The following is a 16,885-nucleotide window of genomic DNA, read 5'->3' as shown; positions in this document are numbered from 1 at the left end:
TCCATTAAAAGGAGACACTAGTAGGGCCGTTGGGACAGGAAATGAGAGCGTCCCTTTGAGGATGTGCTCCTCCCCTGGGGACAGCTCACTGCTCGGATGCCGGATGCAGTCAGGCAGCTCCTGAGCTGGGGGTCATGAGTTTGACCCCCATGGTGAGCACGGAGCTTTGAAAAGAAGAAGAAAAGCTTGTCCCTTCATAATTTCCACTGAGCCTATTTGTCTTCCAGAAAATCCTTTCCTCCTAACGTGTATTCCCCACCCAGCCTTCTGGCGACACGTCCCCAGACTCTGTACGACCCCAACAGTACACCTTGTGATCTTGTCACCAACACCAAGAAGAACTAGTTGGCTGACCATCAGATGCTGGTGGGTGGTGGGTTTTTAACTCTAAGGTGTCAGTTGATCAGTTTGACGATGGATTGAAGAGAATCCACCCTAATGTCAGCCTCTGCCCAGTAACTACGCTGGTATTGAAAAATTGCAAAAAATCAATAATTATACCCAAGTGCATACAGGTCAATGGGGGAAACTGGTACGAGGACTCCGAGACCGTGCTCTGAAAAATCAGAGGCTGTCCCGCAACACAGGCAAGGGTGGGAAGAAGCAGGTGCAGGCCCACAGCCCACTGCTCTGATGGTTACAAAGGCTCCAAGCGGATAGAATAAACCAGTTCCACTGGGGCTCAGCGGCTTGAAGCTTTCTTCATAGAAAAGGGTCCTCAGGGCCCCACGTCTAAGTGCAGGAGCCAGGAGCCACCCAAAGGAGGGTTCCGCGGCCCACGCCTCTCAAGCTCTCAGTTCTCGTGGTTTCCGTGTTGCCCGATCATTTGACAGATTCCTCTTGGCTGCTGAGACCTGCGTACCTTGCAGAGGCTTTTAGAAAATTAAGATTTATCGGTCAAGGGATCCCTGGGGGACTCAGTGGTTTGGTGCCTGCCTTCGGCCCAGGGCGTGATCCTGGGGTCCTGGGATCGAGTCCCCATCGGGCTCCCTGCATGGAGCCTGCTTCTCCCTCTGCCTGTGTCTGCCGCCCCCCGCCCGACCCCATCTCTCATGAATAAATAAAATCTTAAAAGAAAAATTTATCGGTCAATGCCAGGAAAGGATGTGATCATTTTTACAATATTTGCTAAGATGTTTTTATCATTAAAGAGGACAAATCTAGGGGGTAAGTGGGTGACGGGTACTGAGGGGGGCACTAGATGGGATGAGCACTGGGTGTTATTCTATATGTTGGCAAATTGAACACCAATAAAAAATAAATTTACTTAAAATAAATAAATAAAGAGGACAAACTTTAGTCTTACCTGCAGGAGGAAGATGATTCTTTGCCTACCTTCCATCACTTTTGTTACTTCTACAATCGCCACAGTTTTATAAAGATCTTTGCAATGCTTTTATAGAGCAGCACTTTTCTCATATTTGTCTCTACTAAAATAGTTCCTGGGGATCCCTGGATGGCTCAGCGGTTTAGTGCCTGCCTTCTGCCCAGGGTGTGTCCTGGGGTCCTGGGATCAAGTCCCACATTGGGTTCCCTGCATGGAGCCTGCTTCTCTCTCTGCCTATGTCTCTGCCTCTCTCTCTCTGTGTGTCTCTCATGAATAAATAGTCATAAATAAATGAATAAATAAATAAATAAATAAATAAATAAATAAATAAATAAATAAAAATAGTTCCTGGTAAGAATAATGCTTGGATTCAAAAAGTGTTTGTAAACAAAACTGACACATTAGAGGCTTAGGATCACAAAGCCTAACATGACATCTGATTCTCAGCTGAAACAAAACCGTTAACAGACTTTTTTACTAAGTGATTTAGAAATAGCCCAAAGTACTTGAAACTGCTAAATGTACAGTATCACTCATATCTTGCTAAACGCACATTCTCTTGCAAAAAAACAATACTAAAAACAAACCATAGGAATGGTTTTGGGGTTTTTCTGGTACCCCAGGTAGGACCATAGGATTAGTTCTGCTGCTGCCCCAGACAGGATTTCAGTAACCACCATCGTTCACACATAATTCAAAATGTTCTTCATATTTCATGCAAATGTAACATTAAGGTTGTGTAACCATCTTTACATATTTTGTTTTATGAGTCTAATTTTTCTAATTTATTTTTGTACTTTCATAAAGATTTTAGATTACAAAAGTTTGCCATCGGTGGTATCCCTTTGAATAGTATTTTTCAAAAATCTAGTAGGAGGTGCTGTCTAAACCTTTAATACAAAACTATGACTAGTGTCTATGTTAAGTCCCTTTAGATATTTGAAAATCTGCATTAAAAACATAACATTTTACTTTGAATACAGCAAGCTACTTTCCATTCATTTTATTTTATTATTTTTTTTCTTTCCATCCATTCATTTTAACTGAGAGATTTGTCTTTCTTATGCAAGAAGAGTAGCCTCTGAAGATAAGAGAAAAATCAAGGGGGAGGGGCGACAAAAATTGTTTCAACCTCCAGGGCAAATGTGCTGGGAGCAGCAGCCACTTGACTGTTTCGCTGTGCAAAACCCACAAGTGCAAGACCAGCTGAAAATAAACTGGAAAAAAGGCCAGAGTCAAGCAGGTCCTTTTGGAGAATATGTACAAACGAAGAAAAAGATACCCAGCGTGAGAGAGATCAAGTATTTCCACCACTTTGGGTTAAAAAAAAAAAAAAAGGAAAAGAAAAAAGACAGGGGGTCCCTGACTAGCTCAGGCTGTATGTGCGTAGAGCGCCTAACTCTGGTTCACGCCCCACGTTGGACATAGAGCTTACTTTAAGAAGAAAAAAAAAAGTACTTTACTCTGGGGCAACAGTACCCAGCCCTGCTGGCAAACAACTCTTACATAAAACCTCGAGATCTTCCACCAGACTTCGGAGGACGGTTACTTAACTGTGCTTAGCCAAAGCCAGGTCCAATTTAAAGCAAAATTTTCATGTGACACCAAGTTGTCATTGCTTGAAAAACATGTTCACAAGCACGGCTGTCACATTTCTAAAACTGCGGTTCCCGGAGGAAGGCCAGGCCTGCACTAGAGACCTCGACTGGGGTCTTCGCCCCCACATGCCCTGCACGTCGGCCGTCGAGGACTTCGCTGTGATTATCCGCGTAAGACCACGAAGACCGAAAAGGGGGAAAAAAATTGTCTTCACATTTGTACTTTGTTTTTCCGCTTAGAAGGGAAGAAAGGCTGAAATAGAACAGCTTTTATTTAGGATGTTCAGTTTGGTATTTCTGCATATTGGAAACAACTGATTTTTCACACGCTGCTAAATAGAAAAGGAGGAACGAAATAATCGCTCGTCCTGTGAATTGTCTTTACGCCCATTTTCCTGTGAGGTTTAAATTAAATGGAAAACAGGCCCCTGGGTGGCTCAGCGGTTGAGGGTCTGCCTTTGACCCAGGTCATGACCCCAGGGTCCCGGGATCGAGTCCCCTTCCCGCGGGGCACCTGCCTCTCCCTCGGCCTGGGTCTCTGCCTCTCTCTCTCTATGTCTATCATGAATAAATAAATAAATCTTAAAAAAAAATTAAATAGAAAGCAACCTCAAGTCAACTCTAAAATGGGAACTGCCGTTTTGTCAGAGATTGGCCACTTGAAAAAAGTAGGAAACAGAAGAAAAACTAATTTACGTGAACTCTCTCCAGGGACCAGGAAATTACTGGTCAGGGGGAGCGACCGTCAGGGCTGGGGGTCAGTCTACATTGCGGATCGGGACACCCGGAGCCAGCGTCCAAGGCCACCTGCAGGGGCGCTGGGTGGCGCCAGGTCGCCAGGGCCTGAGCCCAGCCACCAACCTGCAGGCCAATGCCTTCTCGGCCTCGGCCCGTTGGACACAAGTCGTGCCTCTTGGAGGAGCCCGATCGATCGTGGAACCCACCAAATTAGATCATCTGACACTTCCTGGGGGGAGGAAACTCAGAACAGAGAAGATACATATTATCACACTTCACAGATTCTGAAAGAAAATGGCTTGTTGCTGCCAAGGCCCTGCGCTCTCCCGGGGCTGAATCTCAATAACTTAAGAAAAAGAAAAGTACCCCCCCCAAAAAAAAAGAAAAAAAAGAAAAAGAAAAGTTGTCAGTTCGCATTCTTCTCTCTCGAGGTTTTCTCTTTTTCTTTCTCCCCCCCACCCCCCCAGTTTAAAAAATGTCTCGCTTTGGGCGCCTAGGTGGCTCAGTCCATTAAGCATCTGCCTGGGGCTCAGGTCGTGATCCCGGGTCCTGGGTTCAAGGCCCGCACTGGGCTCGCTGCTCAGTGGGGCGTCTGCTCCTGCCTCTGCCTCCACCCCTCCGTCCTGCTCATGCTCAGGCTCTCTCTCACAAATAAATAAATAAAATCTTTTTTTTTTAAGATAGATTTATTTATTTATTTATTTATTTATTTATTTATTTATTTATTTATTTATGATAGACAGAGAGAGAGAGAGAGAGAGAGAGGGAGAGAGAGAGCCAGAGACACAGGAGGAGGAAGAAGCAGGCTCCATGCCGGGAGCCCGACGTGGGACTTGATTCCGGGTCTCCAGGGGAGTCCTGGGTCTCCAGGATTGCGCCCTGGGCCAAAGGCAGGCGCTAAACCGCTGAGCCACCCAGGGATCCCCTAAAATCTTTTTTTAAAACGTCTTGCTTAAAATAAATAAATAAATAAATAAATAAATAAATAAATAAATAAATAAATAAATAAATAAATAAATAAAACGTCTTGCTTCAGGCAGCCCAGGTGGCTCAGCGGTTTAGCACCCCCTTCAGCCCAGGGCGTGATCCTGGAGACCGGGGATCGAGTCCCACTTCGGGCTCCCTGCATGGAGCCTGCTTCTCCCTCTGCCTGTGTCTCTGCCTCTCTCTCTCTCTGTCTCTCATGAATAAATAAATAAAATCTTTAAAAAAAAAAAAGTCTTGCTTCATGGTCTAGACCTCTAGGATCCCTTACAAGCCATGAGAATGCTGATGGGGTTCGTAGATTCAAGCCTACCTGGCCAGACTCCTGCCAGGCAAGCTCATCCCCCACCTTATGATCCACGGTCGTGCAAGGAGTGACCGCTTCATCGAGGGCACAACCCCTGCTGTAGTGCACCTTGAACGCTCAAACGACGTGCATTTCTGCTGGAAACCGAAGTGTAAGCCGCTGCTCAGACAGATGTGTGTCCAATTCAGGGATCCCCATGAGCAAATGGGGCTCTTTCTAGAAAAGTCCACCAGATGACCAGACGTCATCACTATCACTGAATACAGAGGTAAGGCTGCCTGCAAGCGTTTGTTAAAAATAAGTTTCCTGGGGCATCCTGGGGAGGGCTCAGTGGTTTAGTGCCGCCTTCAGCTCAGGGCCTGATCCTGGGGTCCTGGGATCGAGTCCTGCATCAGCTTCCCTGCATGGAGCCTGCTTCTCCCTGTGCCTCTCTCGCTCTCTCTGTGTCTCTCATGAATAAATAAAAAATAAATAAAATCTTTTAAAAAATAAAAAAATATATATATAAAATAAAAGTTTCGGGGGATCCCTGGGTGGCTCAGCGGTTTGGCGCCTGCCTTTGGCCCAGGGCGCGATCCTGGAGTCTCAGGATCGAGTCCCACATCGGGCTCCCGGCATGGAGCCTGCTTCTGCCTCTGCCTGTGTCTCTGACTCTCTCTCTATCATGAATAATTAATTAATTAATTAATTAATTAATTAATTAATTAAAATAAAAGTTTCCTGGGACTCCTGGATGCCTGGCTCAGCGGTTAAGTGTCTCCCTTCGGCCCAGGGTGTGATCCTGGAGACCTGGGATCCAATCCCATGCCGGGCTCCCTGCATGGAGCCTGTTTCTCCTTCCTCCTGTGTCTCTGCCTGTGTGTGTGTGTGTGTGTGTGTGTGTGTGTGTGTGTGTGTCTCATGAATAACTAAAATCTTAAAAAAAAAAAAGGTTGGATTTGGTGATGTATGGACTCGAGTCACTATATCCTACACCTGAAACTAAGAGCGCTCTGCACGTGAACCCTAGAGGCATTAAGATAAAAAAACCTAAAACAAGACAAAGAAAAAGGCTGGATCTTGAGCTTTCCTCCTGACCCCCCATCCCCCCACCCCCATCCCCCTACCCTCCAACCCCCCTCCCCGCCCCTGGGGCTGCGGCCTCTCCCAAGGCGGCGTCAGGCCCTCTGCGTCCAGGGCAGGATGCGGGCTCTGGAAGTTTCTGGAAGGAAACCTGCAAGGCGTGACCCCGGGCGGGGGGTACTTTTTCTATGCACTATTTCTCTTTTTTTTTTTTTTTTTTGCAATTTTTCTTTTTATACCGTGTCAAAGCACAACTGATATCAAAGCACAAATGTGCACCGTGTCAACGGAGCGGCCGCGAGCCCCCACCTGCGCGCGTCCAACCGAAGCCTGCAGCGGGGGGAGGGGGGGAGGGGGTTGCCTGGCAACCGGGACGCCCAACACGGCGCTGGGGACGCGGGACGCCGGGCGCAGGTGAGACAAGAGCCGAGGGGCGGCGGGTCCCTCCCCCCTCCCTCCTCCTCCCCGCCGGGCTGACCCTCACCCAGGGCGGTGACCCCGCGGAGGGAGAGGAGGCCCCGCTCCTGCCAGGGGGGACCCGCACACAGCCGCCCGCCCTCCTGGGGGGCAGATGGGGTCGGATTCAGCCCCCACCCCCCACCCCCGGGCCAATGCGCGTCCCCTTCCCGGAGGGAGAAGTGGCTCCGCCTCCAGCCCCAGGGTCCGCCCGAAGCCGGGAAGCTGAAGCTGCCGCAAGACTTGGTCGCTGCAAGGAGGGGTGCCAACTGGGCCATTTTGCCGGGCACCCCCCCCCCCAGCCCCACTAAGGGCTTGGCCACACTCACACACACTCACACACTCACACACCCGGAGGGAGCCCATCGATCGTCCCCTCTCACCCGAGCCAGCACCTACAGGTGGGCCCCCAAGCACTGCTGCTCCCACACAGGAGCAAGGCCAGGCTGTGCCCCGGGGTCCTGCAGGAAGGGGGCGCGTGGCAGGTGAGCATCTCCTGAGGGGCGGCCTGCAGCCCTGTGTTCCCTCTCCAGCCGCCTTGTGTGACCGTGCCCTGACCCTTGACCCCCGCACCATGGCCACACCGAGCTTCAAGCCCAGTCAACGGTTCCGGTTGCCAGACTGGCACACCAACAGCCACCTGCTGGCCACCAACGCTGAGCGACAGCGACAGGCTTCGCACCAGATCCGCCAGGAGGCCCGGGTCCTCCGCAATGAGACCAGCAACCAGGTTGGAGGCCAGGGGCCGGGGGTTGGGGGGGGGTGGGGAGAAAGGCCCGTGCCCCGCAGCACCCTCTTTATCCGGCTTTGTCTCTCCCAGACCATTTGGGACGAACATGACAACAGGACTCGGCTGGCAGAGAGGATCGACAGCGTCAACCGCTGGAAGGAGACGCTGGACAAGTGTCTGACGGATTTGGACGCGGAGATCGATGCCCTGACACAGGCAGGGAGTCCGGGTCGGCGACCCAGCCGCCAGCACCTTCCCGCCTCCCCCCTGCACGGGGACCTGGGGGGGCGCATCCATCGAGTCACTCCGGGGCCCTCTGCTAAGGCGGGGCTGGGCTGCTTCCCCAGGGATGGCCCCACCAGTGTCCCCAGCCCTCTCTTTTCTAGATGAAAGAATCCGCAGAGCAAAACCTGCAGGCCAAGAACCTGCCTCTGGATGTCGCAGTCGAGTGCCTGACCTTGAGGGACAGTCGGCGCGACATTGATGTGGTGAAGGATCCGGTGGAGGAAGAGCTGCACAAAGAGGTGGAGGTCATTGATGCCACCAAGAAGGCCCTGCAGCAGAGGATTAGCCAGGCCTTCGAGAAGCTCTGGTAAGGGGCAGCCCTCGTGGCCGCGTTCACCTACATTTGAAGGCTGCTTGTCATTTTTTTCTTTTTTTTAAGATTTTCAAGTCTATTTATTTGAGAGAGAGAGAGAGAGTGCGCACGCGCAGGTGCAGGAGCAGGGGGAGGGGGCGAGCCGACTCCACGCTGAGCGAGGAGCCCGTCGGATCGGGACCCAAGTGAAATCGAGTCAGACTCCCAACCCCCTGCGCCCCGGGAGCCCCAGGCTGTGGGTCTCACCGGCGACACGTGTATCGTGGACAACAAGCAACTGGCTCTCAGGCTCCTCCTGACCCCGCTCTGCCCGGAGCCCAAACCCGATGGTGGCGCTTGTCCCACGGCCTGGTCGCCGGCTCAGAACGCTGCCCAGACCCTGCATTAAGCCGCCGTCGTCTGTTTGTGTTCCTTGGTTTATTTAGTTGTTCATGAGACACGGAGCGAGGCAGAGAGCCAGGCAGAGAGAGAAGCAGGCCTCTCGCGGGGAGCCCGCGGGGGACTCGATCCCGGGAGCCCGGGTCACGGCCTGCACTGAGGGCACAGGCCCCACCGCCCGGGCACCCCTGGGCCACCTGCCCCCGCCTGCCCCCACCTGCCACCTCCCCTGTGTCCCTTTCCGGGAGTGTGTCTGTGGGAGCGGGGCGAGCGCGGCTGCGTCCAGGGCTCCCGGCCGGGGGTGGTGTCCCCACGCTGCGTGCCGCCCCTGCGTCCCCAGCCTCCTGCAGGAAGCCCGCCAGCAGCTCAGCGCTGACCACCGGGACAAGGTGGAGACTCTGGACATCGACCGAGGCTGCCTGTCCCTCAGCCTCACGTCCCCCAACATCACCCTGAAGGTCGATCCCACCCGTGTCCCCGACGGGTAAGAAGCCTGGGGGCCGTGGCCGTGTCCTGCCGGCCTCCTGGGCCCTGACCGCGTCCCCCCGCCCCCCTGCAGCTCCTCCACTCTCCAGCAGTGGGACGGCTTCAGCCAGTTGAACAGGAGCCGGGCCGAGGCGGAGATGAAAGCAGCGGTGGAGCTGCGGGAGGCCATGGCCCTAACTATCGCCCAGGTGACTCCCGGGTCCCCCGTGGGCCCCCTGCCCCGGCGCGGGCCATTCCTGGGGTGGCCCCGGCTCACACCCTCCGCTGGGCCGCCCACCCCGTCCTCCAGACCAACAATGAGCTCGAAGCCCAGAGGGTGGCCACAGAATTCACCTTCAGGAAGCGGCTGCGGGAGATGGAGAGAGTGTACGGCGAGCTCAGGTGGCAGGAGAAGAACGTGAGCCCGGTCTGCCGAGTCCCCGGGCCGGGCCCGGCCGCCACGGCAGGGATGGGGGGGGCGGCGACCGGTGCCTCTGTCCCCGCAGACCTTGGAGGAGATCTCCGAGCTGCAGGAGGACATCCGGCACCTGGAGTACGATCTGCGCAGAAAGTTCCAGAACCTGAAGCTATGCCACACCCGGCTAGAGTCCCGGACTCGCCGGCCCAACGTGGAGCTGTGCCAGGACCAGGTGCGCGGGGACCCCCTGGCTCGCCGTCCTCAGGTCACTCCCCCTGCACCTGCTGCCGGCAGGAGCCCGGGTGCTGGGTGCTGGCGACTGCACTGACCCGGCCTCCCCCCCCGGCCTCCAGGCTCAGCACGGCCTCACTGACGAGGTTCACCAGTTAGAGGCAACCATCGCTGCGCTCAAGCACAAGCTGGCGCAGGCCCAGTAAGTTGGGGGGTGGGTGGAGACCCTGCCCCGCGGGCTGCCTCCTGGCTCCCCCGGCCCCGACCTCGCGGCCCGCAGGGCTGATGGGACGCCGTGCCTCCTCCCCAGGGACGCCCTGGACGCGCTGCAGCGGCACCTGGCCAGGCTGCAGGCCGACCTCGCGTGCAAGGCCAGCTCCATGCTGCTGGACGCCAAGTGCATGGACACCCGCCGCAAGCTGGCCGCGCCGGCCGCGACGTTCGCGCCGCAGGTGGACACGTTCGCCCGCACCACGAACCGCACCTTGAGTCCGCTCAGAACCTGCCCACTGGAGACGGTCTAGTGCGGGGTGGGGGGTGGGGGTGGGGTCGCATCTAATAAATGTGCCGCCTCCTGCGCGCGAGGAGCTGGGCGCTCCCCAACCTGATGGCTCCTCCTCCGTCCCCAGGGGCCCCGGGCTCGGGCAGCAGCGCCGCCCCTCAGCAGCTCTGCGCCCCTGGAGCTTCTGGATGAGGCCGGGGGAGGGCGGCGCTGTGGGCGGGGGGAAGGGGGCGCTGCGGCTCCGGGCCGGGGGCGGCGCTGTGGAGCGGCGGCGGGGGGGGGGGGGGGGGGCGGGGCAGCGCTGTGGCTCCGGGCCGGGGGGCGGTGCTGTGGGGCGGTGCTGCGCTGCGGCTCCGGGCCGGGCGGTGGCGCTGTGGGGCGGGGAGGCGCTGCGGCTCCGGGCCGGGGGGCGGCGCTGTGGGGCGGGGAGGCGCTGCGGCTCAGGGCCGGGGGCGGCGCTGTGGGGCGGGGAGGCGCTGCGGCTCCGGGCCGGGGGGCGGCGCTGTGGGGCGGGGAGGCGCTGCGGCTCCGGGCCGGGGGGCGGCGCTGTGGGGCGGGGAGGCGCTGCGGCTCCGGGCCGGGGGGCGGCGCTGTGGGGCGGCGCTGTGGGGCGGGGAGGCGCTGCGGCTCCGGGCCGGGGGGCGGCGCTGTGGGGCGGGGAGGCGCTGCGGCTCCGGGCCGGGGGGCGGCGCTGTGGGGCGGGGAGGCGCTGCGGCTCCGGGCCGGGGGGCGGCGCTGTGGGGCGGGGAGGCGCTGCGGCTCCGGGCCGGGGGGCGGCGCTGTGGGGCGGGGAGGCGCTGCGGCTCCGGGCCGGGGGCGGCGCTGTGGGGCGGGGAGGCGCTGCGGCTCCGGGCCGGGGGGCGGCGCTGTGGGGCGGGGAGGCGCTGCGGCTCCGGGCCGGGGGTGGCGCTGTGGGGCGGGGAGGCGCTGCTGCTCAGGGCCAGGGGCGGCGCTGCGCTGCGGCTCCGGGCCGGGGGGCGGCGCTGTGGGGCGGGAGGCGCTGCGGCTCCGGGCCGGGGGGTGGCGCTGTGGGGCGGCGGGGGCGGCGCCGTAGGGTGCGCCGGCCGCGCCGGAAGTGGCGACTGCTCGGCGCGGATGGCGGCGGCGGCGATGACGGCGGCGGGCTGCGCGGGGGCCGGGGCGGCCCGCTCCCTCTCCCGCTTCCGAGGCTGCCTGGCCGGCGCGCTGCTCGGGGACTGCGTGGGCTCCCTGTACGAGGCGCACGACACCGTCACCCTGACGTCAGTGCTGCGTCACGTCCAGAGCCTGGAGCCGGACCCGGGCTCGCCGGGGAGCGCGCGGACAGGTGGGCGGGGCGGGGCGGGGGCGGGGCTGAGACCGAGCCCCTCCAGCCCCGCGGGGTCCCCGGCCCGGCCTGGCAAGCCGGTCCTCGGAGCCCCGCGAGCGGCCCCCGGGCGTCCTTCTCCCGCCTGGCGCCGGGTCCGCCGTGTGCGCCGCTGCGCGTGGGGCCCAGGTGTCCCGAGTCAGCCCCGCCAGGACGTCCTCCGCACGCGGCCTCCCCGCCCGAAGCTCTGCCGTGATTTTCCTTTACCCTCAGGATAAAGCCAAATTCCTTCATGCGTCACACCTGGCCGACCGACACCTGGCCCTCCGAGGCCCAGCTCTGCCCCCGTGGCCCTGCCGGCTGCCCTGCAGCGGCCTGCTCTAGCCCAACCCGCGCCTGTGCAGCGCTGTCCCCGTGCCTGCTGCTCCGCGGCGCAGCCAGGTGCTCAGCCAGGCGCTCGCCCAGGTGCGCTCAGCCAGGTGCTCAGCCAGGCGCTCGCCCAGGTGCGCTCAGCCAGGTGCTCACCCAGGCGCTCACCCAGGTCTCGGTCTGCGGGGGTGGTTCTGCAGGTACCGCAGGAAGGAGGAGGGGCCGATGCTCAGAACCCGAGGAGCCGAAGGAGCTGGATCTGGGAAGGGTTGGGGAGGAGTGGGGGGGGGGGCCTGGGGATGCACAAAGCCGAGAGAAGGTGAAGGTGAGGCCCGGCCGCTGGTGTCCGCTGCAGGAGAGGGCCGGTCTGCATTCCGAAGGCCGTTTTCAGGAGGGTGTTGAAGCCCGGGGTGGGACTTGGTGGGCCTCGGAGCTCCCGGAGAAGGGATGTGGTTGGCACGGTTTGGCCTGATGGGAAGAGAGACAGGAGCCTCGGTTGAGGGAAAAGTGGGGGCACGGTCTTTTAATTTCATCTTTGCTCTCACGTTGAGGGAAAAGTGTCTTAGGTTGATGGGTGATTTAGAACTTTGTAGACGCAAGTAGCGGGACACGCAGAACAAGCTAAGCGGAGAGAGACGGCAGTGACGACGGAACTGAAGTCCAGGTAGATGTGGCTTCAGGTGGAGCTGAATCCCAGGGCTCGAGCCACGTCCTCAAGCCCCAGCTTCTCTCCTTACTCAGATGCACGTTCCCTCGCCTCGGGCAGACCCTCCCTGGGGTGGCCCGAACAGCTCCCAGGCCAGCGGAGGACGGTCCGTCCGCGGCAGCCCCGGCCAGAAATCCCAGATCGCCTGTCCTCAGCCTGGCCTGGCCCTCTGTCCACCCCCGAACACAGGAGGCCAGTGGATGTGACCCTCCCACCCTAGTCACGGGCTGAGTATGGCCAAGGAATGGCTCCTGGGGGCAAAGAGTGCAGGGGCCAAAGAAGGGAGAATGGGTGCTACTTCACACGGGGAGAGGTTGAGGGCACAGGAGGCGGGAGGAAGGAAGAACCAAGTCCACCAGGGAGCTGGTGTGGGTGGGACTGGACCAGGGACTCCTGGGTCAAGGGGAGGCTGTGGATTAGAGGCCTGCCCACCTCTCTTCTAGAGAAGCCGGGATGGGGGCGGGGCCTGAGGAGGGCGCATGATGGGATGAGTTTAAATTTTTAAAAATGTAAAAAAAAAAAAAAAGTGATTTCAGTTAAAAAAATAAAAATCAAAAAAAAAGTCAGGATGGGAGTCTCCCATGAGTGAAAGAGAAAAAGCAGGGAAGGGGGCTCGCAGTCCAGAGAGAAGGGGTGGGGCCTGCCAGGGGCTGCCGCCTCCTCTGCAGCGTCTCTTCCGTCAGTAAAGCCAAGTCCCAGCAGCCCTTGCCGGCCCACGGCCTCCTCGGGCATCTTGGCTCAGCCCCGTTGCCATGTCGCAAGGCCCAGGGCAGCACCCCCAGGCACCCAGGAGCGGGCCGCGCAGCTGGTTCTGGGGACGCGGAGGGGAGTAGTGGGATCCGAGGGAGGTGAGGACGAAGGGGCCTGTCGGGAAAGGGCTCTGGATGCCGAGCAGTGGGGCTGGCCTAATCCTGAAAGCAGCTGACACCCGAGTTTGGAGCCGCAGAGTGAGATGTGGAAACCGCTAGTCTGCTTATAGGAAGAATTTTCTGGGGCACCTGGGGGGCTCAACGGTGGAGCATCTGCCTTCGGCCCAGGGTGTGACCCCAGGGTCCCGGGATCGAGTCCCGCATCGGGCTCCCCGCAGGGAGCCTGCTTCTCCCTCTACCTGTGTCCCTGCCTCTCTCTGTGTGTCTCTCATGAATAAATAAATACAATCTTTAGCAAAAAAAAAAAAGAATTTTCTGGCTGCGCGAAGAGGCTAGTGGGGGGTGGTGTGGTGCAGGAGGGCTAGGGTCACGCAGGCAGAGGGAGGCAGACTAGGTTCCTTCGGGAGCCAGCAGGTCCGCGACCCAGAGTGGAGAGCCGCTGAAGCTCCCCAGGCCTGGAGCCCAGGAAGCGGGGTGCTGTGAGGGGCTGACGGCAGGCATCCCGGAGGAGGTAAAGAAAAGCAGGGGACCGGGGCGCCTGGGCAGCTCAGCCAGTGGAGCAGGGACTCGATCTTGGGGTCGTGGGGTCACACCCCACTCTGCGTGTAGAGCTTACCTTTTTTTTTTTTTTAAATTTTTATTTATTTATGATAGTCACAGAGAGAGAGAGAGAGAGGCAGAGACACAGGCAGAGGGAGAAGCAGGCTCCATGCACCGGGAGCCCGACGTGGGATTCGATCCCGGGTCTCCAGGATCGCGCCCTGGGCCAAAGGCAGGCGCTAAACCGCTGCGCCACCCAGGGATCCCTAGAGCTTACTTTTAAAAAAGATGGACAAAGAGCAGGAGGCCAAGGCCGCTGCCTGGAAGCCCTGTAGTGTGGTCTCACGCTCGCCGCCCCCCCCTTTCCCCGCAGAAGTCTTGTACTACACGGACGACACGGCCATGGCCCGGGCCCTCGTGCAGTCCCTGCTGGCCAAGGAGGCCTTCGACGAGGTGGACATGGCTCACAGGTGAGGGCGCCCGTCGGGGGGGCGGGGGGCAGAGCAGGGGCAGTGCGTGCTGGGACCCCCTCCCTCCGCAGGACACTGATGCCCTCGGGGCTGCCGGGACAGGCCCCTGGGGTCCCCGAACCCCCTGTCCCGACGGGCACCCTTTCCACCGCGCTCCTGGCTCCCGGCTCCCGGCTCCCCCAGGTTTGCTCAGGAGTACAAGAAAGAGCCCGACCGCGGTTACGGCGCCGGGGTCATTACCGTCTTCAAGAAGCTGCTGAGCCCCAAGTGCCGCGACGTTTTTGAGCCCGCCCGGGCCCAGTTCAACGGGAAGGGCTCCTACGGCAACGGGGGCGCCATGCGGGTGGCCGGCATCTCCCTGGCCTATAGCAGCGTCCAGGATGTGCAGAAGGTAGGCCGGGCAGGCTGGCCTCTGGCTCCCACCTCCCCGCCGCCCCCTCCCCCTCGTCCCCCGCAAGCAGCCCGGCTTCTGTGACAGCACATCTCTGCCCCCACTGCCTCTGCCCTAGTTTGCCCGGCTGTCGGCTCAGCTGACCCACGCCTCCTCCCTGGGCTACAACGGCGCCATCCTGCAGGCCCTGGCTGTGCACCTGGCTTTGCAGGGGGAGTCGTCAAGTGAGCACTTCCTCGAGCAGCTCCTGGGCCACATGGAAGAGCTAGAGAGTGACGCGCAGTCCGTCTCGGATGCCAGGGAGTGAGCATGTGGGATGGAGCAAGCTGGGTGTCCGTGGGAGGCCTGCAGCATGGGGTCCTCGGGCATTGCCCCCAGCCGGAACCTTCCCTTTTGTCACTGCAGACCCTTAGGAGGGGTGGGAGGAGCCCCCTGGCCTTGACTCCGCCCCGAGGCCCTTAGGGCAGCAGCAGATGAGAGGGCTCAGGCCTAGCCCTCCCGGCTTCTTGTCAGGACAGCTGTGCTGGCCGCCAGCCTGATCCCATCCCCCCTGCACCGCATCTCTGCGTTCCCCCTGCTGCCTCCGACCTCGCTGACTCCTCACCCCTGACTCACAGGCTGGGCATGGAGGAGCGTCCCTACTCCAGCCGCCTGAAGAAGATTGGCGCTCTTCTAGAGCAGGACTCGGTGACCAGGGAGGAGGTGGTGTCTGAGCTAGGTGGGTGGCCCTCCCCCCGTCATCCTCCGGGCTCGTCCTGGGCTGGGGGACACGCGGGAGCCCAGAGGGTACCCGTTCCCTCATTTCTTGCCCGAGGCTGTTGTGACCAGAGCCAGCCTGTGCAGCCCCCGGCAGGGCTGTGGGCACAGCGCCTCCGCGCCCGCCGTCGCTCCTGGGCCTTACGGGTGAATGTCCCCGGGGATGGCCACGGGCCACGAGTTCTGGCAGCAGGTGCTGGTACCTGTGCTGGGTTCTGGACACCATACAGGCGCCCTGCCCATGGCCTGTTTCACCCCCACACACGCCCTGAGTCTCTGCCTCTGTTCCTCCCTGCCCAAGGAATCCAATCCCAGAAACCGGAATCTTAGCCACGAGGGAACTTTCCTGGTCCCACGCTAAGGAGGGACAGCCAGGATTTGAACCTGGGTAGTCTGACTCTAGAGCCTGTGGTCTCCGTCACAGCCTACTGCCTTGGGGCGTGGCCAGAAGCAGCCTGGGGACTTAGGGGGCGGGAGAGTGCGGGGTCCCCATACGGTGGCTTCCCCACAGGCAACGGCATTGCTGCCTTCGAATCTGTGCCCACCGCCATCTACTGCTTCCTGCGCTGCATGGAGCCTGACCCCGAGATCCCCTCTGCCTTCAACAGCCTCCAGAGGACTCTCATCTATTCCATCTCACTCGGGGGGGACACCGACACCATAGCCACCATGGCCGGGGCCATTGCTGGTGCCTACTATGGGATGGAGCAGGTGCCAGAGAGCTGGCAGCAAAGCTGTGAGGGCTACGAGGAGACTGACGTCCTGGCCCAGAACCTGCACCGCCTCTTCCAGAAGAGTCCGTGAGGGCCACAGCAGCCGGGGCTCCGCCGTGCCCAGCAGGCCCGCCTCCCACTCAGATCGGGGACACTGAGGTCCTGGCAGGGCCCCTTGCAGTGCGGGCGGAGCTCGGTCCTGGCCCTAGGGCCGGGGCTGGACCGCGAGTGGAGGATTGCTGCCTCCCTGGCGCAGGGTCGGGGTTCAGTGCTGAGCCTGGGGCCCACCCGGTTGCTCGGTGGACAGACGGATCAGGACGGAGTGGTTGTGGAAGGGAGCCTGCGGCGTTACCTGGCTCACGTGGGGGCGGTGATGGGCAGAGGCACCGTCTCTTCCTGGCGAGACGCGGCCACCTTGCCAGAAGCACGTCTTTGGGCAGAGCCCCCGTGCAGTTGGGTTTCGGGGTCCGGGAGGCCGGCACCTGCACCTGGCGGACCTCCGGACGCACCTGGCCCGGGGCCAGCAGGGGCTGTCACCAGCCGAGGTCACAGCAATAAATGGTGACTCCGCCACTGCTGCCTGTTTCTCCTCTGCCCTGAACAGACACCCCTCCCCCTGCCCCAGCGCACACCTAGGCCTTCTTGAACCCGGTACCTCCACCCTCTCCTGAGAGCCAGGAACACAGGCCGGGCGTCGTGGCCCGGCAGGGCAGAGCCGGCTTGGGGCTGCTTCCTGGGGAGGTCGTCGCAGGTGGCCCAGCTGGCAGGACGAGCCTCGCGTCCCTGCTCTCGGGGGTGGACTTCTTCGTAGGGTGCTCCCCAAATAGGCCCCGGGCCCGGGTTCAGGGCCCTGGTCTCACCTGACTGCCCGCCCTTGGGTGAGGAGGTGAGGCGGGTGCATAGCGTCGGTGCCCTGCGTGGGCTGGCGGCGTGCGGCGCTCATGTGCTTCGTTCTGTGTCCTGGGCCCCAGGCAGGCCTTGGCCTGAAAGGA

The 16,885-nt window shown here is 60.1% G+C and overlaps 2 protein-coding genes across 9 annotated transcripts; both read left to right on the top strand.

Moving 5' to 3' along the window:
- Positions 1-6,298: 6,298 nt before the first annotated feature.
- Positions 6,299-9,895, top strand: TEKT2 (tektin 2). 5 transcript variants are annotated; one of them, XM_072771960.1, is made up of 10 exons: positions 6,299-6,430; positions 7,006-7,202; positions 7,293-7,418; positions 7,589-7,794; positions 8,519-8,662; positions 8,738-8,852; positions 8,954-9,061; positions 9,150-9,293; positions 9,415-9,494; positions 9,603-9,895. In XM_072771960.1, the coding sequence occupies exons 2-10, from the start codon at positions 7,047-7,049 to the stop codon at positions 9,814-9,816; spliced, it is 1,293 nt and encodes a 430-aa protein (XP_072628061.1). In that variant the 5' UTR covers positions 6,299-6,430; positions 7,006-7,046; the 3' UTR covers positions 9,817-9,895. The 5 variants fall into 5 exon arrangements, with proteins under 5 accessions (XP_072628061.1, XP_072628062.1, XP_072628064.1 ...); XM_072771961.1 differs by having other exon boundaries at positions 6,373-6,430; positions 6,987-7,202; XM_072771962.1 differs by lacking the exon at positions 6,299-6,430 and adding an exon at positions 6,470-6,873 and having other exon boundaries at positions 6,987-7,202.
- Positions 9,896-10,865: 970 nt separating this feature from the next.
- ADPRS (ADP-ribosylserine hydrolase) lies at positions 10,866-16,466 on the top strand. 4 transcript variants are annotated; one of them, XM_072771956.1, is made up of 6 exons: positions 10,866-11,100; positions 13,937-14,033; positions 14,217-14,424; positions 14,543-14,727; positions 15,042-15,142; positions 15,692-16,466. In XM_072771956.1, the coding sequence occupies exons 1-6, from the start codon at positions 10,890-10,892 to the stop codon at positions 15,982-15,984; spliced, it is 1,095 nt and encodes a 364-aa protein (XP_072628057.1). In that variant the 5' UTR covers positions 10,866-10,889; the 3' UTR covers positions 15,985-16,466. The 4 variants fall into 4 exon arrangements, with proteins under 4 accessions (XP_072628057.1, XP_072628056.1, XP_072628059.1 ...); XM_072771955.1 differs by having other exon boundaries at positions 14,136-14,424; XM_072771958.1 differs by having other exon boundaries at positions 14,136-14,424; positions 15,789-15,989.
- Positions 16,467-16,885: the final 419 nt, after the last annotated feature.

This window comes from Canis lupus, chromosome 13 (genome assembly GCF_048164855.1).
Source record: "Canis lupus baileyi chromosome 13, mCanLup2.hap1, whole genome shotgun sequence".
In the NCBI taxonomy this organism is placed as follows: domain Eukaryota; kingdom Metazoa; phylum Chordata; class Mammalia; order Carnivora; family Canidae; genus Canis; species Canis lupus.
Note: the sequence above shows the minus strand (reverse complement) of the source record. Positions and strands in the feature narration are given on the sequence as shown.

Coding starts and splice junctions, on each gene's coding strand:
- TEKT2 (XM_072771960.1), top strand. CDS start 7,047: ATGGCCACACCGAGCTTCAAGCCCAGTCAACGGTTCCGGTTGCCAGAC. Junction 7,419..7,588: donor AGATCGATGCCCTGACACAG/GCAGGGAGTCCG, acceptor TCTCTTTTCTAG/ATGAAAGAATCCGCAGAGCA. Junction 8,853..8,953: donor TGGCCCTAACTATCGCCCAG/GTGACTCCCGGG, acceptor CCCGTCCTCCAG/ACCAACAATGAGCTCGAAGC.
- ADPRS (XM_072771955.1), top strand. CDS start 10,890: ATGGCGGCGGCGGCGATGACGGCGGCGGGCTGCGCGGGGGCCGGGGCG. Junction 11,101..13,936: donor GCCGGGGAGCGCGCGGACAG/GTGGGCGGGGCG, acceptor CTTTCCCCGCAG/AAGTCTTGTACTACACGGAC. Junction 15,143..15,691: donor GGAGGTGGTGTCTGAGCTAG/GTGGGTGGCCCT, acceptor GCTTCCCCACAG/GCAACGGCATTGCTGCCTTC.